The 20,091-nt window shown below is 42.7% G+C and overlaps 3 protein-coding genes across 3 annotated transcripts in view; all 3 read left to right on the top strand.

Moving 5' to 3' along the window:
* DDAH1 (dimethylarginine dimethylaminohydrolase 1) overlaps positions 1 to 6,167 on the top strand; it is a 59,738-nt gene extending 53,571 nt beyond the window's left edge. Inside the window, exons 5-6 of the mRNA XM_050306659.1 lie at positions 999 to 1,142; positions 1,561 to 6,167. Of these exons, the coding sequence (XP_050162616.1) occupies positions 999 to 1,142; positions 1,561 to 1,677 (261 nt within the window). The 3' untranslated portion in view covers positions 1,678 to 6,167. The remainder of the gene's footprint in view (positions 1 to 998; positions 1,143 to 1,560) is intronic.
* Positions 6,168 to 9,512: 3,345 nt separating this feature from the next.
* BCL10 (BCL10 immune signaling adaptor) lies at positions 9,513 to 15,355 on the top strand. Its single transcript, XM_050307208.1, has 3 exons — positions 9,513 to 9,658; positions 11,637 to 11,925; positions 12,952 to 15,355. Exons 1-3 carry the CDS (start codon positions 9,569 to 9,571, stop codon positions 13,317 to 13,319), a joined length of 747 nt encoding a protein of 248 aa, XP_050163165.1. The 5' UTR covers positions 9,513 to 9,568; the 3' UTR covers positions 13,320 to 15,355.
* Positions 15,356 to 16,654: 1,299 nt separating this feature from the next.
* Positions 16,655 to 19,179, top strand: CUNH1orf52 (chromosome unknown C1orf52 homolog). Its single transcript, XM_050307124.1, has 3 exons — positions 16,655 to 16,969; positions 17,060 to 17,267; positions 18,466 to 19,179. Exons 1-3 carry the CDS (start codon positions 16,712 to 16,714, stop codon positions 18,552 to 18,554), a joined length of 555 nt encoding a protein of 184 aa, XP_050163081.1. The 5' UTR covers positions 16,655 to 16,711; the 3' UTR covers positions 18,555 to 19,179.
* The last annotated feature ends 912 nt before the right edge of the window (positions 19,180 to 20,091 follow it).

Genomic DNA, 20,091 nt, shown 5'->3' with positions numbered 1-20,091 from the left:
ACAAGGTTTTTCTAAAGATAATACTCACGTGAATATTTTTACACTGAAAAAAAAGCCTTTTCTTTATCTTTACATCTTTGCAATATTGTCGGAACAGAAGTAGGCTGCAAGAGAAACTGAAATGCTTGCACTTTCTTAGGCTTTCAGTAGGACCAAAGTTTTGGACTTTGTGCTATGTTCAATTCTTTGTTATTCTTGGTCTCTGTTAGGGTGAAGCTGGAATGATACAATGGGGAGTTGGGCGTCTTGTCTTCAGGCTTTTCCCATCCTTATTAAAAAGGAACTGATGCAATACATGGGATCGCATGCTTGTCGTGTGCTGAGAGTCTCTGTCTCTGAAATTCCAGCCAGAATTTACATGTCTGTATGAGCACTATATTATAAACCCAACCTCTGAAACCCACCAGCTCTGTTGTTCAGAGGAGGTTATTGTGTTGTCCCCTTGGGAACGAGGATTAGCACAGACGTGCCTGCTTGCTCCTCAGCACAGGTGCTTAGTGAAAGAGTAACTGCTTGGAAAGCAGAAAGGAGATCCTTGAAAAGAATTAAGATTGGGCTGATATCCAAGCTGGGAACTGTTCCTGTCCTGTTTGGTTTAGTTCACGCTCATTATATAAATACTGAATGATGGTTGTTTCTGAAGGTGCTGAGCACCTATAGTCTTAATCAGTGTGAGTAGGAGTTTTGCATACTCAATGCACATTCCTTGAGGAAAAGGCTCTGCTCTGTGGAGGATGCTTACCGAGTGCCCTGCTTAATCCTGCTGCTTGCAGGAATTGTATCACAAAGGTTTTCCACTGTGCATTTCAGTTAGGGTTAGTAGATTCTTCCTTGAAGGGCACAGATGAAAAGAGATATCCTTACTTGCTGCATAGCAAAATGGCCCTTGGCTGACTTGGCGATCACAATTAGATATTTTTTGAAGGTTTTGTCCTCCTATTTGTTCAGGGCTGCTAATGTGTTTGCTCTAAATAGCTGCACTTTGTGTCTCCTGGCAGACCATGCAACAGATGAGTGACCACCGCTACGACAAGCTGACAGTGCCTGACGATGCCGCAGCCAACTGCATATACTTAAACATTCCCAGCAAGGGCCACGTCCTGCTGCACCGAGCCCCTGAGGAGTACCCAGAGAGTGCAAAGGTGAGACCAGTGCTGAGGATGCCTGGGAGACCTCCAGCATCCCCACCCTACCAGGAGGTTGGTGGGAACTGAAATCGGATGCTTTTCAGAATGGGCTGTTGTATCCCATCATGGAGATAGCACATGGAGAAAGGTGGGAGGTCTGGGCTCTGTTCTCATCTCCACTACTGATGAAACCTGGTATCTTGTGCCTCTGGTGCTCTTTCCACATAACTGGATATAGCAACAGCTCCCCCCACTGCAGTGTGATGTGTGTGAATCCCAGAGCCAGAAGGCCCCGTGCACTGTAAATGTTCATGTTGATTACAAATGATGAGATAAGTCCATGCCAGTTCATTCTGCAAATACTTAGAGAAAAGGGGGAAAAAAAGAAATGGGAAGTGTAATGATTTTCTGTTACTTTTTCTTTCCTAAACAGGTATTTGAAAAACTGAAGGACCACATGCTGATCCCAATAGCCAACACAGAACTGGAGAAAGTAGATGGGTTACTCACCTGTTGCTCTGTGCTTATTAACAAAGCTTCAGAATTATGAGTTTACAGAGTCCCTCCCTTGTAACTGGCAATAATGTTACACACAAGGTAGACGAATCTGTATCCACACTTTTATTGTTTTAATTGACAATCTACTGTACCACTGTGCTACTAACCCTTGTTTACAAATTTATTGCGTTGTGAATTTTTCTTATGTCTTTGCAGATGGTATTTAAGGTGGATGTAGGGTTTGTTGAGGGCACATAACTCTAGAAGGATGTCGTTCCTATGGGCTAGCAGAAGACAATTATAATGGCTAACCCCCTAGCTTTAGTGATTTAACATACCTGCGTGAAAATTTTATGAAACCCAGCTAATTCTCAATATTTCAAGCACCTCTGTTGTCTTTACACTATTCCTTTCTATCTTCTCTTTCTTCTTTACTCTGCATATTTTTTTCCTTCCTCAGTTTTCTGCTTTCAGTGGTGCAAGGTATTGGGGGGACTGAAGAAAACTCAGTGGGCTCATGAACCTGGTATCTTGTGTGGGAGGGAAGCCTTCTGCATAGTGGCTGGAACAGTGGGCAGTGGATTGTGCTCACTGTCTCAGCCATAGCACGTTGCAGCTGCTGGGCAGAGTTGTGGCTGTGGCTGGAATCAGTTTCAGACACCAGGTACCAACTTTGGAAGAAGCCTCCTCTGATGGGAGCGCTCAAGGGCAATGTCTGCCTGGGAAACTTGAATGACAGAAAAAGAGAGCAGTGCAGCCACACAAGATGCTTCCTGCAAGATCAGGTCCCAGTTTCCTGCTAATGCCATGACTTCCAATGTGGTGAGAATGGGAGGGGAGTTTTTAAAAAGGCCAGATCCTAGGGAGCCTCCTGACCACAAAAATGAAAGACTGAGATGCTTTTGGAAAAGTTAAACCTACAAAAGGAATTTAAAGTATGGGAGGTTTAAGTCTCTTTGTTTACATCTTAAAATTTATTTCTGTTTCTCCTTTCTGTTTTCTCCTCTTTTGGAGGCCACTTACTAGCAAAATTCAAAAGAAAAGGGTGATAGAAGGAGTTGAAGGACAGCTATTCCTGGATTATGCCCATGAATAAGGGAAGCTATTTTTTCCCGAAAGATTGGCATTTGTACTTTATCTGCCCTTGGGGCAGTTTTTCTTGGAACAATAACCATCTTATTTTTCTTTTAATTGCATGAATATTTACTGTGGTATTCAGTTAAAGCAAATATAATTTTTGTAGCAGATTCCACAACATGTTTACCCACTGAGTCATACTATTTTTTTCACTACCACAAAGTGAAGCTCACACCATTGTATTCACATGCTTCTTGTTAAATCATTTGTAAACTAAGGATGGGAGAAATTCCCAAACAGAGGCAGTAGTAGGAACTCTCCAGAGCCTGACAAATAGTCTGAACATGTTATCAACTTCCTAGACATCTCCTCCACCTTTCCTGAACTGCTTGTGGCATGTCGCTAAGGTACAGTAGGAAGTGAGTAAGGGGCTCAGGCAGCGTGGTCTGCAGGAAAGCAAACAGTATTAACCAAGCACACACTTGGATATCCTTTGGAAAGTTGCGTGCTTTTTTGTGCAGTCATAAGGGAGGAAGCACAAGTACTCATATCCACAGCTACTCTTCAGCATATCTCTTGCTGCATCTCAGTGGCTGATGAGGGGAGAACCTCCTGGCACTACCAGAATACATCTGATGCTTTGTGGGTGCACTGTGTGTTGTGATGACACAAGGTGTCGTAAGGGAGAGAGTAACAATGAGCAAACATATCCTATGGAAAAAGAGAGCATGTCCCAAAGGAAGTCTTCAGCCAGCCAAACAGCAAGTTATTTGTTTGGGGGTTTTTTATGACTCTGCTGTCCTAAAGGGTTATCCTAATGTTTCCCCTTTGTCTCTTCCACTCCCGTGCACCATCATTTATGCCTGACCCAGGTGGTCAGGCTCTAAGGATGTAAACGTTGCAATGCGGAAATTTTTTCTGCCTTCCCTTGGTGCTTTTTAAATATCTGATAAAATATCATGCATTTCAAAATAACATTAAACAAAGATTTTGTGCCAAAAAGTGACCCTGCAGTATTGAACTGTGACCTCCTAGAGGCAAGCTGTACTCTGTTAAAAACCTGTGCAGCCATGGGAGCTGTCATACAAAGCCGAAACAGACCCCCTACCCCAGCCTGTCCATGTACCTCCTGGGGCCTGGCCCCTCTCCATGTCCTTCAGTCCCTCTTTCCCATCTCTCACTAGGGAGACAGAACATCAAGCTACACTGGGACAGTGTTAGGCTATGGGATTTCTATTTTATTTATCTTTGAATCTTTCTGTGTTTTCTTTTTTTGTCTTCTATCCTCTCTCACCTTTCACCTGTCTCTTCTTCCTCAGATTCTCATTTCTAGTTTGCTCATCAAGGCATGATGAGCACTTTTCTTTTTTAACCTAGAGTGATTTTGCCTTCTGTTGCCTCAGTTCTCCTTACTTGAGTCTTTTTCTGTACTTTTCCCTTTTCACTGTTCACTCCAAAGTATCCCAACCCATGGTGGATGAACCTAAACTCACTCCCTCCTTGAGTAGGTGCCAGGAGAGAGGAGAAACTAAGGGGTCCACTTTGGGTGTGAGCAACTTCTTTTGAGCTGGAAGAATTGACTGTCAGCAGGAGCTGTAGATCCAGAGAGTGACAAGAGTGACTCCTCTTCTTTAGGGTTACTCCAGAACAGAGAAACATTTGTGGTGGACATTGTTAATACCTTGTGTCCTTGAAAGCAATAGTATGAGTAACAAAGCATTCCCTTAGCTCCCCAGGGGAGGGAGAGGAGGAGTTGGATTCTCAGAGCTGAGAAACATCTGTGTAGACTGAGAGGTTGTTTCTTCATCTATTGCCATTTAGATTTCCTTGGCTTCAGGGCTGCATTTTGGTATACAGAAAGAGTAAGGAGTGGCTGAGGGACCTGAATTCCTTCGGGTGTTTATTTCAAGTTATATTCAAACTGTCTAACTTCAGGCACAAAATTTAGGTGCTCTAAAACCACATCTGCTTTCTCTCTGTTGGTTTCAGTAGGTATCACAGCCTCCTAACATAGACGCTCTAAATTGCATCTTAGTCTCATGCCAAAAGTTACCTAAGCTGGTTAGTGGGATCGCACTCACCTCACCACTTTTAGTGTTAGTCTTTATTCTGGCATTATAAAGCAAAAACATCACAAGCACTTCAGTTTGTGCATTTCCAGTATGGTACTAAGAACTAAAATCATGCCAAATGCTTCTTGTTCTTGCCGTTTGCTTTTTGTTGTTGTTGTTGTTGCCCAAACAAAGAATTAATTTGTGAGGATATTTCTGCAGTGACAAATATGCATCTTATGGGTGTCCTGTATATTTTGTCGCCAGAACATTTCTCAGATGCCTGATATAAATCATCATTCTTGATTAATATAAATAATAAAATCCCAAACCAAAAAAGGAGACGAGACACTGAACACTCATAGCTGCCCACATAATACAGTCGATCACAACTGTCAGGATATATGACAGAGCAGGCCAGTACAGAAGTTCTTGTGGTTAGTAGCTCAGCAATGGGGTTTGAATTACTCATCAAAGGTTTTTTTCCTTTGAGCAATCAGTTTAGCTCAGTTCAAATGAAAGAGCTACATTATAGATACATCACGGATGTTATCTTTGCTAAGAGTGTAGGGAGATCTGTGATATGTGGGTTTCTTTCTTCAACAGAATGTGAATACAGTGTTTCTCTCTGCAATGAAAATGTGAATGCATACTGTACCTTATGAGATAAACTTGAATTCTTCCATTTATGTATTTTTGTGTTTACCATGCTAATATTCGGTTTTAAATAGATGCCACTGTGTGAAGCTATGCTCTGATTTTTTTGGTGATTTCCATGTGATAGATATAGAGCTCATAGGCACCACTATGTCCAGTTTTCAAAACAAAAAGTCAGTGCACAGAATGCTGTTTGTTCACAGCAAATTGGAGATGAAAGATGGGAAAAAATGAGCTTTTGATTTTATTCAGCTTCTTTTACATTATATCTGTGAAGTCAGAGCCAAATTAATAGAAAACATCAACATTCACATGGAACCATTTGAGGAAAATAATTTACTATTTAAGATTCTCTATTTTTGTTTTTATCAATAAGGAAGCTGAAAAGATAAGCCTGCTTAAAGAATGGTATTTGTTAAGTGATTGTGAACAAAGTAACAGTGGACCTGATGTATTTTCAGAGAAGTTTTAACTGGACGTGTGATGTAAATTGTATAGAGTTGTATGTGAATCGTGTTAGTCACTGTATTACATTGTATTGTTCTGCAGTGCACAAATGTGACTACTGAACACAGAAGCGTTACATTCATTAAACTTAAAATCTTGTTGCGGTATATAGTTCCCCACTTTTTGTGCCAAAAACATCAATACATTCCGTAATATATTTGCACTTTGATTTAATTTTTTTTTGGTGACTCTTGCAGTTTCAATACTATATATCCCCATCACGAAGGAATAAAGTGTCAGTTGTACTGTGCCCTGTGTAGTTTGTGTTTCTTGGTTTGGAACTGAAAGTATATGTATTTAATTTAATTTAATACTGTTTCATGCTGTCTTTTTATTATGAAGCTTGTTACATGCCTAGAAATAAAGCCAATTATAGACAGTAGCACTAAAACCTTTAAGCCTGTTAGGAGAAATCTTAACTCTTTAAAAACAAATCACAATTTTAGACTCCACATTTAAGAACACTGTATAGAGAGGAGATATTGCCTATGAGTTCTAGATAGAATTGTTGTGACTAAATTTCATTACTGTCCAAGGTAAATAAACAGATTTAGCATAGTATAGTATGTTTCTCTTTAGTTCCTGTCTTTACTGTAAGCTACAAAAGGTGAAACTACAAAGGTTTAGTGGCATTCCAGTTCTGGTTAAATTATTCACATAGCTCGTGTGTCTTTTCTCCCCCACGATGTCCAGAGAGGTGACTGCATTCCAGCCGTTTCTTTGTGGTTAGGTGACAGATGGCCGCACGTTTTGTATCTAAATACGGCCTGTGCTACAAAGAGTGCACATGAGGCTCCTCTCTGCCTGCTACCCCCGTGCTCTAATGCCAGTAGGTTACAATATTAGGATCAAGGATCTCACGAGTCCACGCAGTCATTCCAGCTTCGTCGCCATGTGTGTAAGTGCTCGTGGGCTGTCAGTGCCATCTCGTGGCAATCCAGAAGTCAGTTGTTGGAGGCCTTAATACTGTTGTTTCAGCTTTTTAAGAAACCCAAGATAATTTAACAGGGTAGGAATTAATTAACTGTAGCAAAATAATTATATAACTTTCAAACTGTACTGTTTTGCTAGAAATGGGATTTTAAAGAAGCCATAATCTGTTACTCTTCTTACCAAGGAAGCAGGGGCAAGGAAAGAATTCGTTAGGGCTGATCTAAATACAACCTTTGTACTAATTTAACTACACTGGTTAAAAATATTATTTTTATACTAATATATTTAAATCAGTGCTATGTCTAATGTGGATACATTTAGTGTGGTCCAATTAATATTGTAAACTACTGCATATACATGTGTACCCATATCTACAGGGGAGAGTTGGTATCAGTTTACTTGAATTTGTTTCTCAGTGGCAGTAGTTAAAAACAAAATCTATAAAAGCCACTCCCACTTGCCACATTAAGAAGTTTCTCAGAATATTCAACCTTTAAAAGTGAAATCATAATAGTAATTTTAAAATTAATGTTCTTTGCAAAAATTAGCTGTAGAATATTACTTCATCGGTTAGAGACTTCTGCACTTGGGTGTATGGATTCACTCCCCACTCTAAGTACATGCTGCCGAAAAAACGTCAGTCACTATCCCCTGCATCACAAAATCCAGACATTCTCATGCTCTCAACAACCTCACCCCCAAAAATTCATGACGTGTAGGTTGCTTGCTGTGATTTAGCTTGCCATTAGTTGCTGCAGGTAACTATTGAATTTGGCAGAGCCCTCAATCTGTAACTAAACCAAACTCTCTTTCCCTTCTTTTTGCCTGGCAGCTTTCCTCCTCTTCCCTGAGGAATTGTGGGTGTAGAGTCCCACAGCTCTCACAGGGGCTGGGATGTCCTGCCAGCTCCAAAAAGAGGTTGTCCTGATGCAGAATGGGATGGGAGCACATGAAGCATCCAGGTAGAGGCCCTACTCCGCAGTAAGGACAGGCTGCCTGAAGAGGGATTGAGCAGTGAGGGCAGAGGAGAAAGAAAGACACAGGTCTGAAAAAACAACTGACCTCACAAACTGACAGTGTTGTAACATTTTCTAGGAGCTTTGTGAATAGCTCTGGGTTGTAAGCAGCTTCCAAAATTTATTTGGAAGGTTACTCTAGAAATTTATACTAGATGGACATTACATACACACATACCCATAGATCAGTGCAATGTCCAAAATCTTCCCAGCTGCTTTGAAAGAGACGACCCATAACTCACTCTACGTTGAGGCTCATTTCCGAGTATCGAGTGGTTGTTACCCTCCTGAAATGAGTTTCATGCAGAGAGCAGTCTTCTTCCTGCTGCCTGGACCTTTATATCCTGTTAGGGTTTATTGGCATTAAGTCTGCTAAAATATATTCTATTCTTGTATCTCTAACCGCATGTTCTCTTCCTGATTGACAAAGTTAAATCATTCCAGTTTGTCTCTTACATGGCTCAGGAATCAGCAGCCTAACCCTCCAGACATCACGTGGCTTTGAACTGCACCTCTGGCTGAGCAAGATTATTAATAAATACTCCAACTCCAGAATGCATGATAGATGTTTTTATCAGCAGTGTTGTACAGAGCCAACAAAGTCTGCAATATAATTCACCTTGAAGAGGGGGAGCTGGAAGGCATGTGGTTTAATAAACAAGGATGGAAATCAGGGGCTGGGAAGATGCCTGGCTCTGTCTCAGAAGTGCCACAATCAGCTCTCTGGAAGCATCAGAGAATCTGAAACCTTTCCGTGTATTTGGGTGCATAGCACAGATTAGGGAGGATCAGTGTAGGCACTTGGGACTTGAAAAAAATGGTCTGCCCTGAAGCCTTCTGAGCAGGAAAACAAAGATGTTTAATCTAGAGATACACAAACAGCTTAGAGAAATTCAAATCAGCTACAGCAAAGAAAGGCTTCTTAGGGTGGGAATAACACCACATAAGGTTTGAGTTGTGAGCAGAGGTGTGCTGCCAAATGACAAACAATTAGGTCTGCAGGGCTAGACGGCGAGAGTGGGTCTGAAGGAGTTTCCACCGGCAGATCACAGCAGTAGCAGGGAACAGAACTGGCTATTTGCTTTCTGGCAATCGGTTTGGGGACTGGCTGTGATTTTTAACACCCAGCTCTACAGATACCAGCCCGTCACCAAGTCACCAGTCCTTTATTTCTCAGGTGTTCTGGACAAGATCTTTGGGTTTATTGAAATGCTGGGGACGCTAGCACTGCAAAATAGGTATCATCACAGTTAACATTTGAAGTACAGTTGCATTAACAAGGCATATCAAGCGAAAAGGCTTTGCACAACTGTGAAACTACCGCAAAACTAGTAGTTTTGCCTTACTGACAGCAAACCCCGGAACTGATCGCTTCTACTTTACACGCTCTCATGTTTATCCGCTGAAAACTAAGTCTTTAAGAGTGCAGGAATAGCCCGAGTTCCACCTTCAGCAGCCGAAAGAACACCGATTAATGATGTTTCGGCCGCTGTCCCTTTCTCCGAGGGTTCGCCGGGCGGGACGAGCTGGGCCCCGCCTCACCCGGCTCCAGCGCCCGGCTCCGCGCACGCGCGGCTGGGCGGGGCCCGGGGCGGGGCGGAGCGCGGTCCCGAGCGCCCATTGGCGGGGCCGGCGGGGGCGGGGCCGGCCCGGAAGCGACCGCCCCGGGCGGGTTTCCCCGCCGTGCCGGGCAGGGACCGCCATGGAGGGCCCGGGGCTCGGGTCCGAGTCGAGCTCGGGGCCCGCGGGGCGGCCGCTGACGGAGGACGAGATGGCGGAGGTGAAGAAGGACGTAAGTGGCGGGCGGGGCCCGGAGCCGCAGTGCGCGGGGCGGCGAGAGGGGCCCGGTTGCGGGGAGCGGAAGGAGGACCCGGGGCCGCCGCCCCCGCTCGGTCACGCCGGGCGGGCCCGGCCCCGCCGGGAGGGCGGCGGGCAGTTCCGGGCGCGGCGCCGGCGGGAGCGGCTGCTCTGCCCCTCAGGGTGCCCCCCGGTGCGAGGCTGGTAGTGACCCGCAGGAGCTCAGCCCAGGGCCCGGTGTGCACCCCCGGTCCCGGCTGTGCCGCTGCGAGCGGCCCGCCCCTGTGTGGCGTTCCAGGGCCAGAGCAGCGCGGGGCCGGCTCTCCCGCTGTCTGCACCAGGATGGGGCACAGGAGGCAGCAGCCGGCATGAGTAATTAACGTGGTACGCAAGGCCTGGCAGCAAATGTGTGTGCTACTCCTGGTGTCAGTAAGATTCGCTTTCAGAGGGCGTGAATATTTTCATGAAATATAGTTAAATAACTTTTATTGAGTCTTCTTGTTCTATATTTTCCTGATTTCCTTCTCCCCCCCATATTTATTCACTGATGTCTGGATTCTGAGAGAATACTTCATCCTGATTCAGTCTGGATTAACTGATCTCATTGTGAGACTGGGAAGTTAACAATGTGCTAACCAACCTCAACAAGGCATTGGTTAATTAAAAAAAACAAAATCACAGTTTATCAATTACTTATCGCCTATCCATGGTTCTGTTTGCAATTTACAGTGTCTTATGTTTGACTTATTGGGTGTTTTATGTTCCTTTAAAGTACAGTAAGGACTCTTAGGATGTTGATTTTGGTTTCTTAGTAGCTTTATGCTTATGTCCTTTTTATTAAACGCTTGGGTAAGCTTGTCTTGAGGAGGAATTGTGAAGGTTGGAGTCTTGTAGTCAAATACTGGGAAGAGGTGTGAGCCATACAAAACCATTGATACTGAGTAGGGTCACAAAAGATAGTGTGCTTTCCCAGAAAGATGATCTCTGAGGGAATGTGGTCTGGCACTAGGTGTTACAGTTCCTGAAGACAGGAAGTGGTACTGCTGCTGAAGTGCTTAAGACAGATGTCTCTGCTTTCCCATGCCGAACACTGACTGCATGTTGGGGCTTTAGATGATCGATGGAGTCACCTTCCATGGACTGACTGTTCCACCTCTTTCTTTTTGCTGGTTATAGAGAGGACTCGAGCATCCAGTTTACACTGGTACACTGAAGTTATGCTGCAGAGGGGAGTAGAGTTGTTTTGCTTTTGCCAGTCATCAGAATTGCAGGAATTCTGTGGTCTGTGCAGCATGTTAGAGGTGTGCAAGGTGCTTCAGATGTTTATTCTAAAATATTGAACCAAAAGAAGGCACTTCGCTGAAAACAGAAAGCAGCCAGTAATGTTGATGAGAGTATGAACATTTAAGGATGAAAGCATGTGTGTTTTACTGGCGGTAATCTGTTGAACTTGACAATAGTGGTGTTTATTTACAAACCTTTTAAACTGTGAGTATATTCATGCTGCTGCTCTGACACTGCTTTTGCTCTACGTACAGAAAATATCAGCAACTGCAGTATTTTGGAGTTGTACCTCATGGATACAAATGGTATGGAAATGTGGCAATCGGGTGGTCAGTGAGAATAAGTGTCTGTAGACAAAGGTGCTGTTTGGTATAATTTCTTTCCATTTTTAGTTGTTGACTGTTTTGAAATGTGCTAACTACAGACTTAATGTAATTAACATTTTCTGTAATAGTCAGCTTATTTCTTAATATGCATTAGAACTCCTGAATTCACTCAAAGAACTAATGAAAAGGATAACTAGGTAACAGCTTTCTAAAAATTTTTTTACACTAGGAAAATCTCATCTAAGTAATGCAGTGGCAGCTTTAAAAACTCATGCTAACCTGTATCAAAATCATATAGGTTTCAACTTCAGATTTCTAAACAAATGGAAGTGTTGGCTAATTCTAGTTTGTTTTGGTTTTCAGGCTTTAGAAAGGATGCGTCCTTACTTGTGCGATAAAATCATAGCTGAGAGACACTTTGATTACCTGCGTTCAAAGAAAATACTCACTCGAGAGGACACAGAAGAAATTTCTGCTCGATCTTCCAGTAGGAAAAAAACTGGGAAGTTATTGGACTACTTAGCAGAAAACCCAAAGGGACTAGATGCTTTGATTGAATCTATCAGACGAGAAAGAACACAAAACTTCCTGTTACAAAAGATAACTGATGTAGTGTTGAAAGTCAAAAATGAAAAGCTTGAAGCTCTCAAAGGTAACAAGTTTATAATAATGATGTGTAAGATGTAAGTTTTATTTTGAGGGTCTGCAAAATTAAAGTCTTCCTCTAGTGTTTGGAACAATGTGTTTGGAAATATCACCAGTTTGGGCTTAAGATCCTAGTGCATGTATCCTGGCTTTGCCTTTTTACTATCTGAACACATCATAAATACCAAATTGCAAAAACAACCCCTATTGTGTTGTTATGGTAGATAAGTCTTCAAATTTCAGTTTTGCTTTTCAAAAATAGGTGGTTATCTTCCACCTTGCATTTCTCTTGAAGCTATTTGCTGCAGTGGCAGGATGCTCTGGTTTTGTTAAGCTTTGCACCTCAGCAGAAGATATGCCAGCAAATGCAACCTGAGGGGAGTTCCCCTGTATGTCTTCAATGCTAAAGCTAAAAATTAGACACTGTAAATACATGTGTGTGTTGTTTCATACAAGCAGAGAGGTTGTTGACGTGCAAAATTTCAAGTGATTATGTGTACTCATATTTTAAGGCAGAGGAAGAAAGTATAAGCTTTCTACACCAAAAGCTTTACTTCCCCTTCCACACCCAAAAGAGAAATAAAGAAGGAAGAAATACATTTTAACCCTAGAGATGAAGGGCCTGAAGTTTTCTCTGGCTTCAGGTTAAAACAGCCTTCAAATGCTGTCCCCTTTGGAGCAGAACCATGTAGTTGAAGCTTTTAAAACTTGGAAGAACACAGAAAAATCTTAACAAAAGTTGGGCTGAAAGGCTAAAGTGACTTTCTAAAATGAACCTTAAATTACAGTGCATCTTTGACAAATAGAAGCTGATACTGAAGTACAGAGAAACCATTCTCATCAACCCAGATAACCTGCATGTTTGGTTTTTAATTTGTCATGAATATTGGATGTCACAGGTGAGATGAAGTGGTTAGTGTGTTAAAAATACAGACAATTGACCTTTGACAGCCTTACTGTTACATAAATCAGAGCACGGTTTTAAGAGGGCACCATACTGTAACTAAATTCAGTTTCTGTGTTTTTGTTTTAGGTCTAAGCTGCAGTACCTGTATGACCTCACTGTATGGAGGAACAAATAATCTTTCTAGATCATTTTCTGATGAATCAAATTATTTTGATAAAACAAAAGACAAAGAATCTACCCAGATACATCATCCAGAAGAGGATTATAGCACTGCTGCTTTTGTTTCCGCTGTCTCTCTTCATTCAATGAATCTACCAATTGCAGAGATGGGAAATTCACAGAGCTCTGTTTTCTCAGCCACCCTCCCAGGGCCTGGAGACCCAGGTGCACCCCCTCTCCCACCAGAGCTCCAGTCAGACCAGCAAGATCCATGTACTAGTTCAAGTGACAATTGCTTTTTGCCTTTAAGATCACGTTCTCTTCAGCCACAGTGAACGTGGTGACTTTGGTCTGTTCATCCAAATGGTACTGAAACTTCATGTGCTGTCTCATAGAGGTTAAAAGGTGTTGTTTTGAAATTGTTAGCAAAATCAGAGGAAACAATCTATAATCTATGCATTTTCTGGTTTAAGTCTTATTTTGTAATTGTATGACTCTGGAGCTGCTTGATTTTTTTTTTTCTGCTTTGTTTGTTTTGTTTTGTTTTCCTTTAGGGAGCTTTTCTCAAAATATCTTGGTACTATACCAGCAAAGGTTTGCTTTTTAAACCAATGTGTATAAGATTTCACGTGTAGCTGCAGATATTTACGCTAGAATTATAGAACAAATGGAAATGGGTTTTTTCTTCCTACAGAAACTAACAAGTCAGCTTTTCTTAGTGTTTCTATGATGGGTGAATTGGGAAAGATAGTTAGGAAAAGTAGTGACTATGGAAAAATAACTTTCTAAACTAAAAGCTTAAGCTTACTTACCAAAAAGCTTAAGCACGTTTACCCAATTAAGTATTTCTCAGTAGGGTAATTTCCTGCTCTCCATGTATGTGTGTGCAGCTCCATTTGCTAAAAACCTTACAAATCTGGCCAAATCTGTAGCTATGCTTATTTGCAAGGAGTCTCTTCACTGTCTGAACTTTGTCCTACTGGTAAACCAAAAGGCACTGGATATCACAAATATACTTCTGCAAGTCTTGGCATATTATTCTTGTATATCAGTTCAAGATTCCTGATTTGAGATGCACTTTAAGTATAAATTCTTGTTAGTACTGGAAAAAGAATGTAAACTGCTTTAACATCATCATAAGAGCTGTAAAAAAATGTTATTGTAGGATGTTATCCAAGAGCAGAGCTTGTATGTTTTGTCCCAGTAGGGAAAAGTGGAGGAGAAGTCCTGTAACAAGAAAGTATCCATACCTGAGGACTTCTGGAAATACTGCACTTCAGATACCTCCTTTTCAAAGAAGACAGACAGGTTTACATTTCAAATTGTTTAGAGTCAAATGCATTTTAAATTGCTTCAACATGGGAAGGTTCTCATTTCTTGACAGTGTAACATACTGTATTCCTCTCACACTCTTGAGTTGTAATCTACTTTTAATGCAGGTGGCCTATAATAATTTTAAAATTAGGTAAACTCTTACTTGGGCATGTGTACAGTTGTGTTCTGTGGTACTACACTTTAAAGTGGTGGGATGTTTTCAGTATATCAAAGGGTAGGTTTATATTTAAGGCCCTAAATTATTTTGACCCTCATACTGTGCTATAGCCATATAATTCCATTTAAATTCACACCAAGGTAATATTCCTAAACTGCTCTTTTGTGGAGACAGGCCATCTGCAGGACCTCAATATAGTCTCTATAAATTGTTTTTCATTACTACTCTGGTTTTGGAAGTAGGTTAAAATAAACTGCAATGTTCAACTACACTCCATACCGATTATATGAATATCTTACATCTGATAATGATGAGTTCATAAGGATCCTTGTTTTTCTTGTATGCATCTACAGTCATAGACTGTCAGGACGGTGAAAGTACTTTTCAATGGAAGTGCCTGGATTAGATGGCACTCTGGAAGTTAAGTGCCTAAATATTCAAGCAAAACTTTCCTCTCTAACATGAAATTAAGGGTAGGCTGAAAATTCTCTCTTCCATTAACTTAACGTGTAGTTGCACTTACTCGGGATGTTTAAAAAGTGATTTGTCTAAATGCCCACTGTAACCACTTAAAGAGCTGTGCTTAGGTTTGGGTCCTTTCCTGGATTCTTGTAAAGGGAGGAGAGCGAGCAAGCTTGGCCTTAACAGAGAAAGTGCCTCAGCTCAGGGTGGAGGCTGCCTTGCAGCTCTCACCTCACACTGGGGTGTGCCACCCACCCAGCACGCAGCCTGCAGGAAGCCTACCCTGCAGGGACTGCTCCCTGGGGAGCTACTGACCTGAGACCTTGAATGAATGTATTATCCTACCAAATGTTTATAGCGTGCATTTTGTAAAAATATTTTTATCACAACTTTTGGAATAAATTCTTTTGTATAGTTGCCTGTTTTTCTGCGTGCCTCTCTTGTTATTAAGATGTGCAGGTTGCAAGAGCAAGTGCTGATAGGTGGATGTGTGGTTTTGGTTTTGTGTGTGCGGGAGGCTTTTGTTCTCCTTGTCTTGTTAGAGAGGTTTGTCTTTGGTGGAAAGACTGACTTAATGTGAAATACCTCTGCCTGTACAACTGCACTCAAGAGCAGTCTGTAGGGCAAACATGCGTGTGAAATCAAGAATTCAGCTGCTTAATTAGTTTCTGTGGTTCATGTCTAGTATTACTAACCTGATTCTTGCTTTTTTTTTTTCAAATTACTGCTCATCTTGCTACAGATGTGAGAAGTGTTGCTTCCAGCCATGCATATATTGACTTCATTCTAAATTATGATTTTTATTTTTATTAATGGGGGGAGAAACAAGAATGTTGAGTGCTGAGGAGCATGACTCAAAAAAGGAATTGTAAATGTTGCAGGGACTGTGGAATCTCACTTCAGTGGTTGTTTTTATTCTGTTTTGTGTGTAGGGCTTCTGTCAAAATAACAATCATGGCACTGATTATGAAAGGTCAGCTGGATAGAGTTTCAGTATCTTTAAAGTAAAGGAATTGATCATACTATAACCAAAACCTCTTGCTCAGACCTTATCCTGCTTCTGTGGTAGTATAAGAATCATAGAATATCTGAGTTGGAAAGAACCCATCAGGATCATTGAGCCAACTCTTGGTCCTGTGCAGGACACTGCAAGAATCACACCATGTGCCTGATAGTGTTGTCCAAATATGTCTCTTGAACTCAGACAGGCTTGGTGCTGTGACCACTTCCCTGGGGAGCCTGATCTGTGTCCACCCACCCTCTGAGTGAAAACCTTTTTACTGATAACCAACCTAAACCTCCCCTATACAGTATCGTGCCATTTGAACCATGCCAGTAAGTATTTTAGCTGATACAGTAAGAGATAAATATAGCTACATATATATGTGTGTGTGTGTGTGTGTGTGTGTGAACGATGTGGCAGGTCTAATAGAAACTTTTTCCAACAAATTTGAAAAATCTGTTGTGGTAAAGATACCCTACTGGTATCTGCCCTGGGTTAGCCAGAGGCCGGACATTAAAGATTTAAAAACGTGTTTTCCCTCTAGGCCTGCGGGTGTGAAAAGGTGGGAATGGAAGTTGCTCGGTTTCGTGTCTGATTTTCCGTGTCTGTCTGGGGTCCCTGAGAGCACCCCGCGCTGTGGCGGGAGCCGTGCCTGGCCTGGCGGGCCAGCCCTTCCCTCCTCCCGCTGGATCCTGCTCCCGGTTCCCCCGCGGGCCGGAACCCTCGGCGCGGGCGCGGTTTCCGCGGGCGGTGCGAGGCGCGGCCCCGCCATGGCGGCGCAGGGGGAGGACCCGCTGGGCTATTTCGCGGCCTACGGCAGCTCCAGCTCCGACTCGGAGCCCGACGAGCCCCAGCCCGACGAGCGCCCCGCGGGGGGCGGCGCGGCCGCGGGGGGCAGCCCGGGGCGGCCGCGGCTGCCGCCGCCCGACGAGCTCTTCCGCCGGGTGTCGCAGCCGCCCGCCTTCCTCTACAACCCGCTCAACAAGGAGATCGACTGGGAGAGCCGCGTCCTGCGGGCGCCCGAGGAGGTGCGGGGGGCGCGGCGGGGGCCGAGGCGCCGGCGGGGCCGTCCCTGGCCCTCCGGCGCGGTGTGACGAGCGCTCTGGTCTCTCCCGCAGCCCCCCAGGGAGTTCAAGGTGTGGCGGAGCAACGCCGTGCCCCCGCCGGAGACCTACAGCCCGCCCGAGAAGCCGCCGCCGCCGGCGCCCGCCCTCGACATGGCCATCAAGTGGTCCAACATCTACGAGGACAACGGCGACGATGCGCCCCGGCCGGCCGGCAAGGCCAAGTTCCTGCCGGACGAGGAGCAGGAGCCCCTGGAGTCGGGTGAGGCCCTGGCGTGGGGCGGCTGTGCCCTGCACAGGCTGGGTGTGTTTCGAGAGCGGGTCCCTGAGTGGTCGGTGAGCGGAGCCCTCCCTGCCCTGAGCCCGGAGGAAGCTCCGCAGGCCTGTCCTCCATCCCCTGCTGCCCGAGGGCAGAGCGCTCTGGCTGCAGGGATGGTTGGACTGCACTGCCGGTCTTTCGGCTTTCCTAGGATCAATATAGACCCCCCAGCACTCCCTCTGGTCCAGTTCCATTGCCATTAGCAGGGAAGGATTAAAGACTATAGAGCTCTATTTCTGTGAACGTAACAAGTTCAGTCATGGTGCTGCTGAAACGGTGATATGAGAGCTTCTTCAGGTGCTGCTGTATTGATCTTGGGTGTAGATGTAGGTCAGATTATTTTTACAGCGTTTGCAAAACTTGGGTTCCAAGAGGAGAATTAAATAGTATGTCCACATGATAGATTAGTGAAGAAAATGTTTACTATACCCTTCACTTTTAATTATAGTACAAGCTGCAATGCTAACCTACGAAATAAAGAAATATTTGATATGTGGGAGGAATTTTTTTTTTTTTTAATTGCTGGAGAAAGAGAATAACCAGCAAAAACCAAGAGAACAAAACCAGAAGAAGAAATCCTGGGCTTTCAGAGCACACAGTAATGTTTTGGTTCACCAGTAAAGTTCTCAGCAAACCCTTTCCAAAGGAATGTGTTTTTTGCTGTCTGGCTCCTTTTTAGGTTCTGGGCATTCTTTCCCAGTGGCAGTTGTTACATCTTGCTCCATGTATTTTGCATGTTCAACCTCTCCCCCCATCATGCATTTCTCTTAGTCTTCATCTCAAGTAAGAAGAAAAATGGTTAATTGACCTTGACATTATTTCCTGCTTGTAAAATGTCCTTTTCTAGCTTTTCTTATTATTTATTCAAATAATAAGTTTTTTAGAACAGGTACTGTACAATTGCATAAAGCCTCCTCTTAAGTTGTCCTCAGTAATCTATGGCAGTAAGAACAAATAACCATTCCTGTTCTGTCCGCATACTGTCTGTATTCCAAAAATGAGGATATCATCCGTTAATACTACTGTGTCTTTCTTCCAGGCCTCTCCAGTGTGGTTAAGTCAGTTGTTCTGAGATGGGGATGGTGTTTAAGACAAAATACTGGCTTTGCTGACTTTGATTAACTCTGTCTTTTATTTAAAGATGGTGAAAAAGATGATGAACCAGCTTCTGCTAAGAAACGTAAAGTAGACTCTGGAGAGCAGGCAAAGAAGAAGAAGAAGAAGGTATAAGCAGGGTATGATGGATTTACACATAATGAAGATTTCAGTGAACTTGGATTCCTCTGCTGGAATGGGAAACAAATACATGTTTACTGAATTTCTCTCTCCTGTTGGGTAGGGAATTTTATTTCTGTAGTATGCTTGCCTTTTGGAAAGCACAAAATTAAATGGACAGCGTTGTGATAGAAACTTGTTTACTGGACAAAATTTAAACCTGTTTATTTAAAAGGAGGATTTAAAAGAGGGATCCATTGTGATGGATACTTGTTCTCATGCAGGTTACAGGGCTTCATAATATTTTGTTTATCAAGAAACCTGGTAACCTGAGTTTTTCTGAACTGATTTTTCCATTGTGTCAAAACCTTTTATAAAGGGGTATATACTAAAGATTTTTTTAGGTACTGTTCTGTGATATGTTCGCATACTGTTGTTTTTAAATGTATGTATAGACTGCAAATAGATCACTGGAATAAAACCGCATTTGAAAACATCTGCGATATAAATATTGCATTGCATGCCTGGTGAGTAGGAGGGATGAATTCTATACTATGTGCCACTCAGTGATGTATGACTCAACAGATTCCTCGGGAGTTTTTTGTTTAAATAAATATACAACTACAATCTGAAAAAAAAATTGGACCTAATAATGGAGTTTAATATTCTATAATTATTTTTGATGTTATGGGATCTACATCAGCGAATCATGAGACTAACTGATGCAGGAAGAATTGAAGCATTTAATATACTCTTCTTGAAACAGGAAATAGAATCTAGGTATTTATGTGGATGAAAATTATGACAAAGCTGTGATAGTTTTTACCACCAAATTTTATTTCAGTACAAACAGTTGGTAAGATTCTAAAAGTGCTAGTCAGTATAGGTTGCATTTGTGACATTCTGCTGTGTGGAGTTTTGAGTCTGTGTATGAAAAGGTACCAGCTGGCACTGGATTGAAGGAAGGGTTGCTCTAGGTTTCTTTTCATATAAAGATTCTGTGCCTTAGGAAGTCTGCAGTGAGATTAGGGCCTACTAATAGAAGTTTATGTAATTAAATTGTTAATGTAAACGTTTTTGTTTTTTCCTTCTGTCTTGGACTAGCTTTACTTTGGCAGAACAGATTTTGCATGCATATGTGCTAATATGATGTTAATATTTTTTAAGTGATTTTTTAAAAATCTTTTGAACCTCAATATATAGAAAAATGTATTCATTTTTAGTGAATATTTGAAATTATCAACAAGTTATGCAGTTCTAGCTTGGCAATGTGCTAATGCTTTTCCTGGGTCCTTGTCTGCCTGCAGAGTCCACAGCTACTCCTTGCCAATTTTACAGGCTGTCAGTCCAAATCCATGATGTATTCCACCCCTTCTGTGCTGTTAGTCTAGAAACAATTCAAAAAATCGTACTTGTACACAGCTGAGGGTTCCTGATGCACAAACCCAAATATTGGACACTGTCCTAGCAAACTCCAGGATGAGGGATGTTACCATGACAAAGCTTATGGAGTACCAGCTCTGTGTAGGGTTTCTCAAAATACTCCATCCAC

This window comes from Myiozetetes cayanensis, unplaced genomic scaffold (assembly GCF_022539395.1).
Source record: "Myiozetetes cayanensis isolate MyiCay16 unplaced genomic scaffold, myiCay2020 scf12, whole genome shotgun sequence".
NCBI lineage: Eukaryota > Metazoa > Chordata > Aves > Passeriformes > Tyrannidae > Myiozetetes > Myiozetetes cayanensis.
The sequence above is the reverse complement of the archived record's forward strand: the minus strand, read 5'-3'. Positions and strand labels throughout refer to the sequence as shown.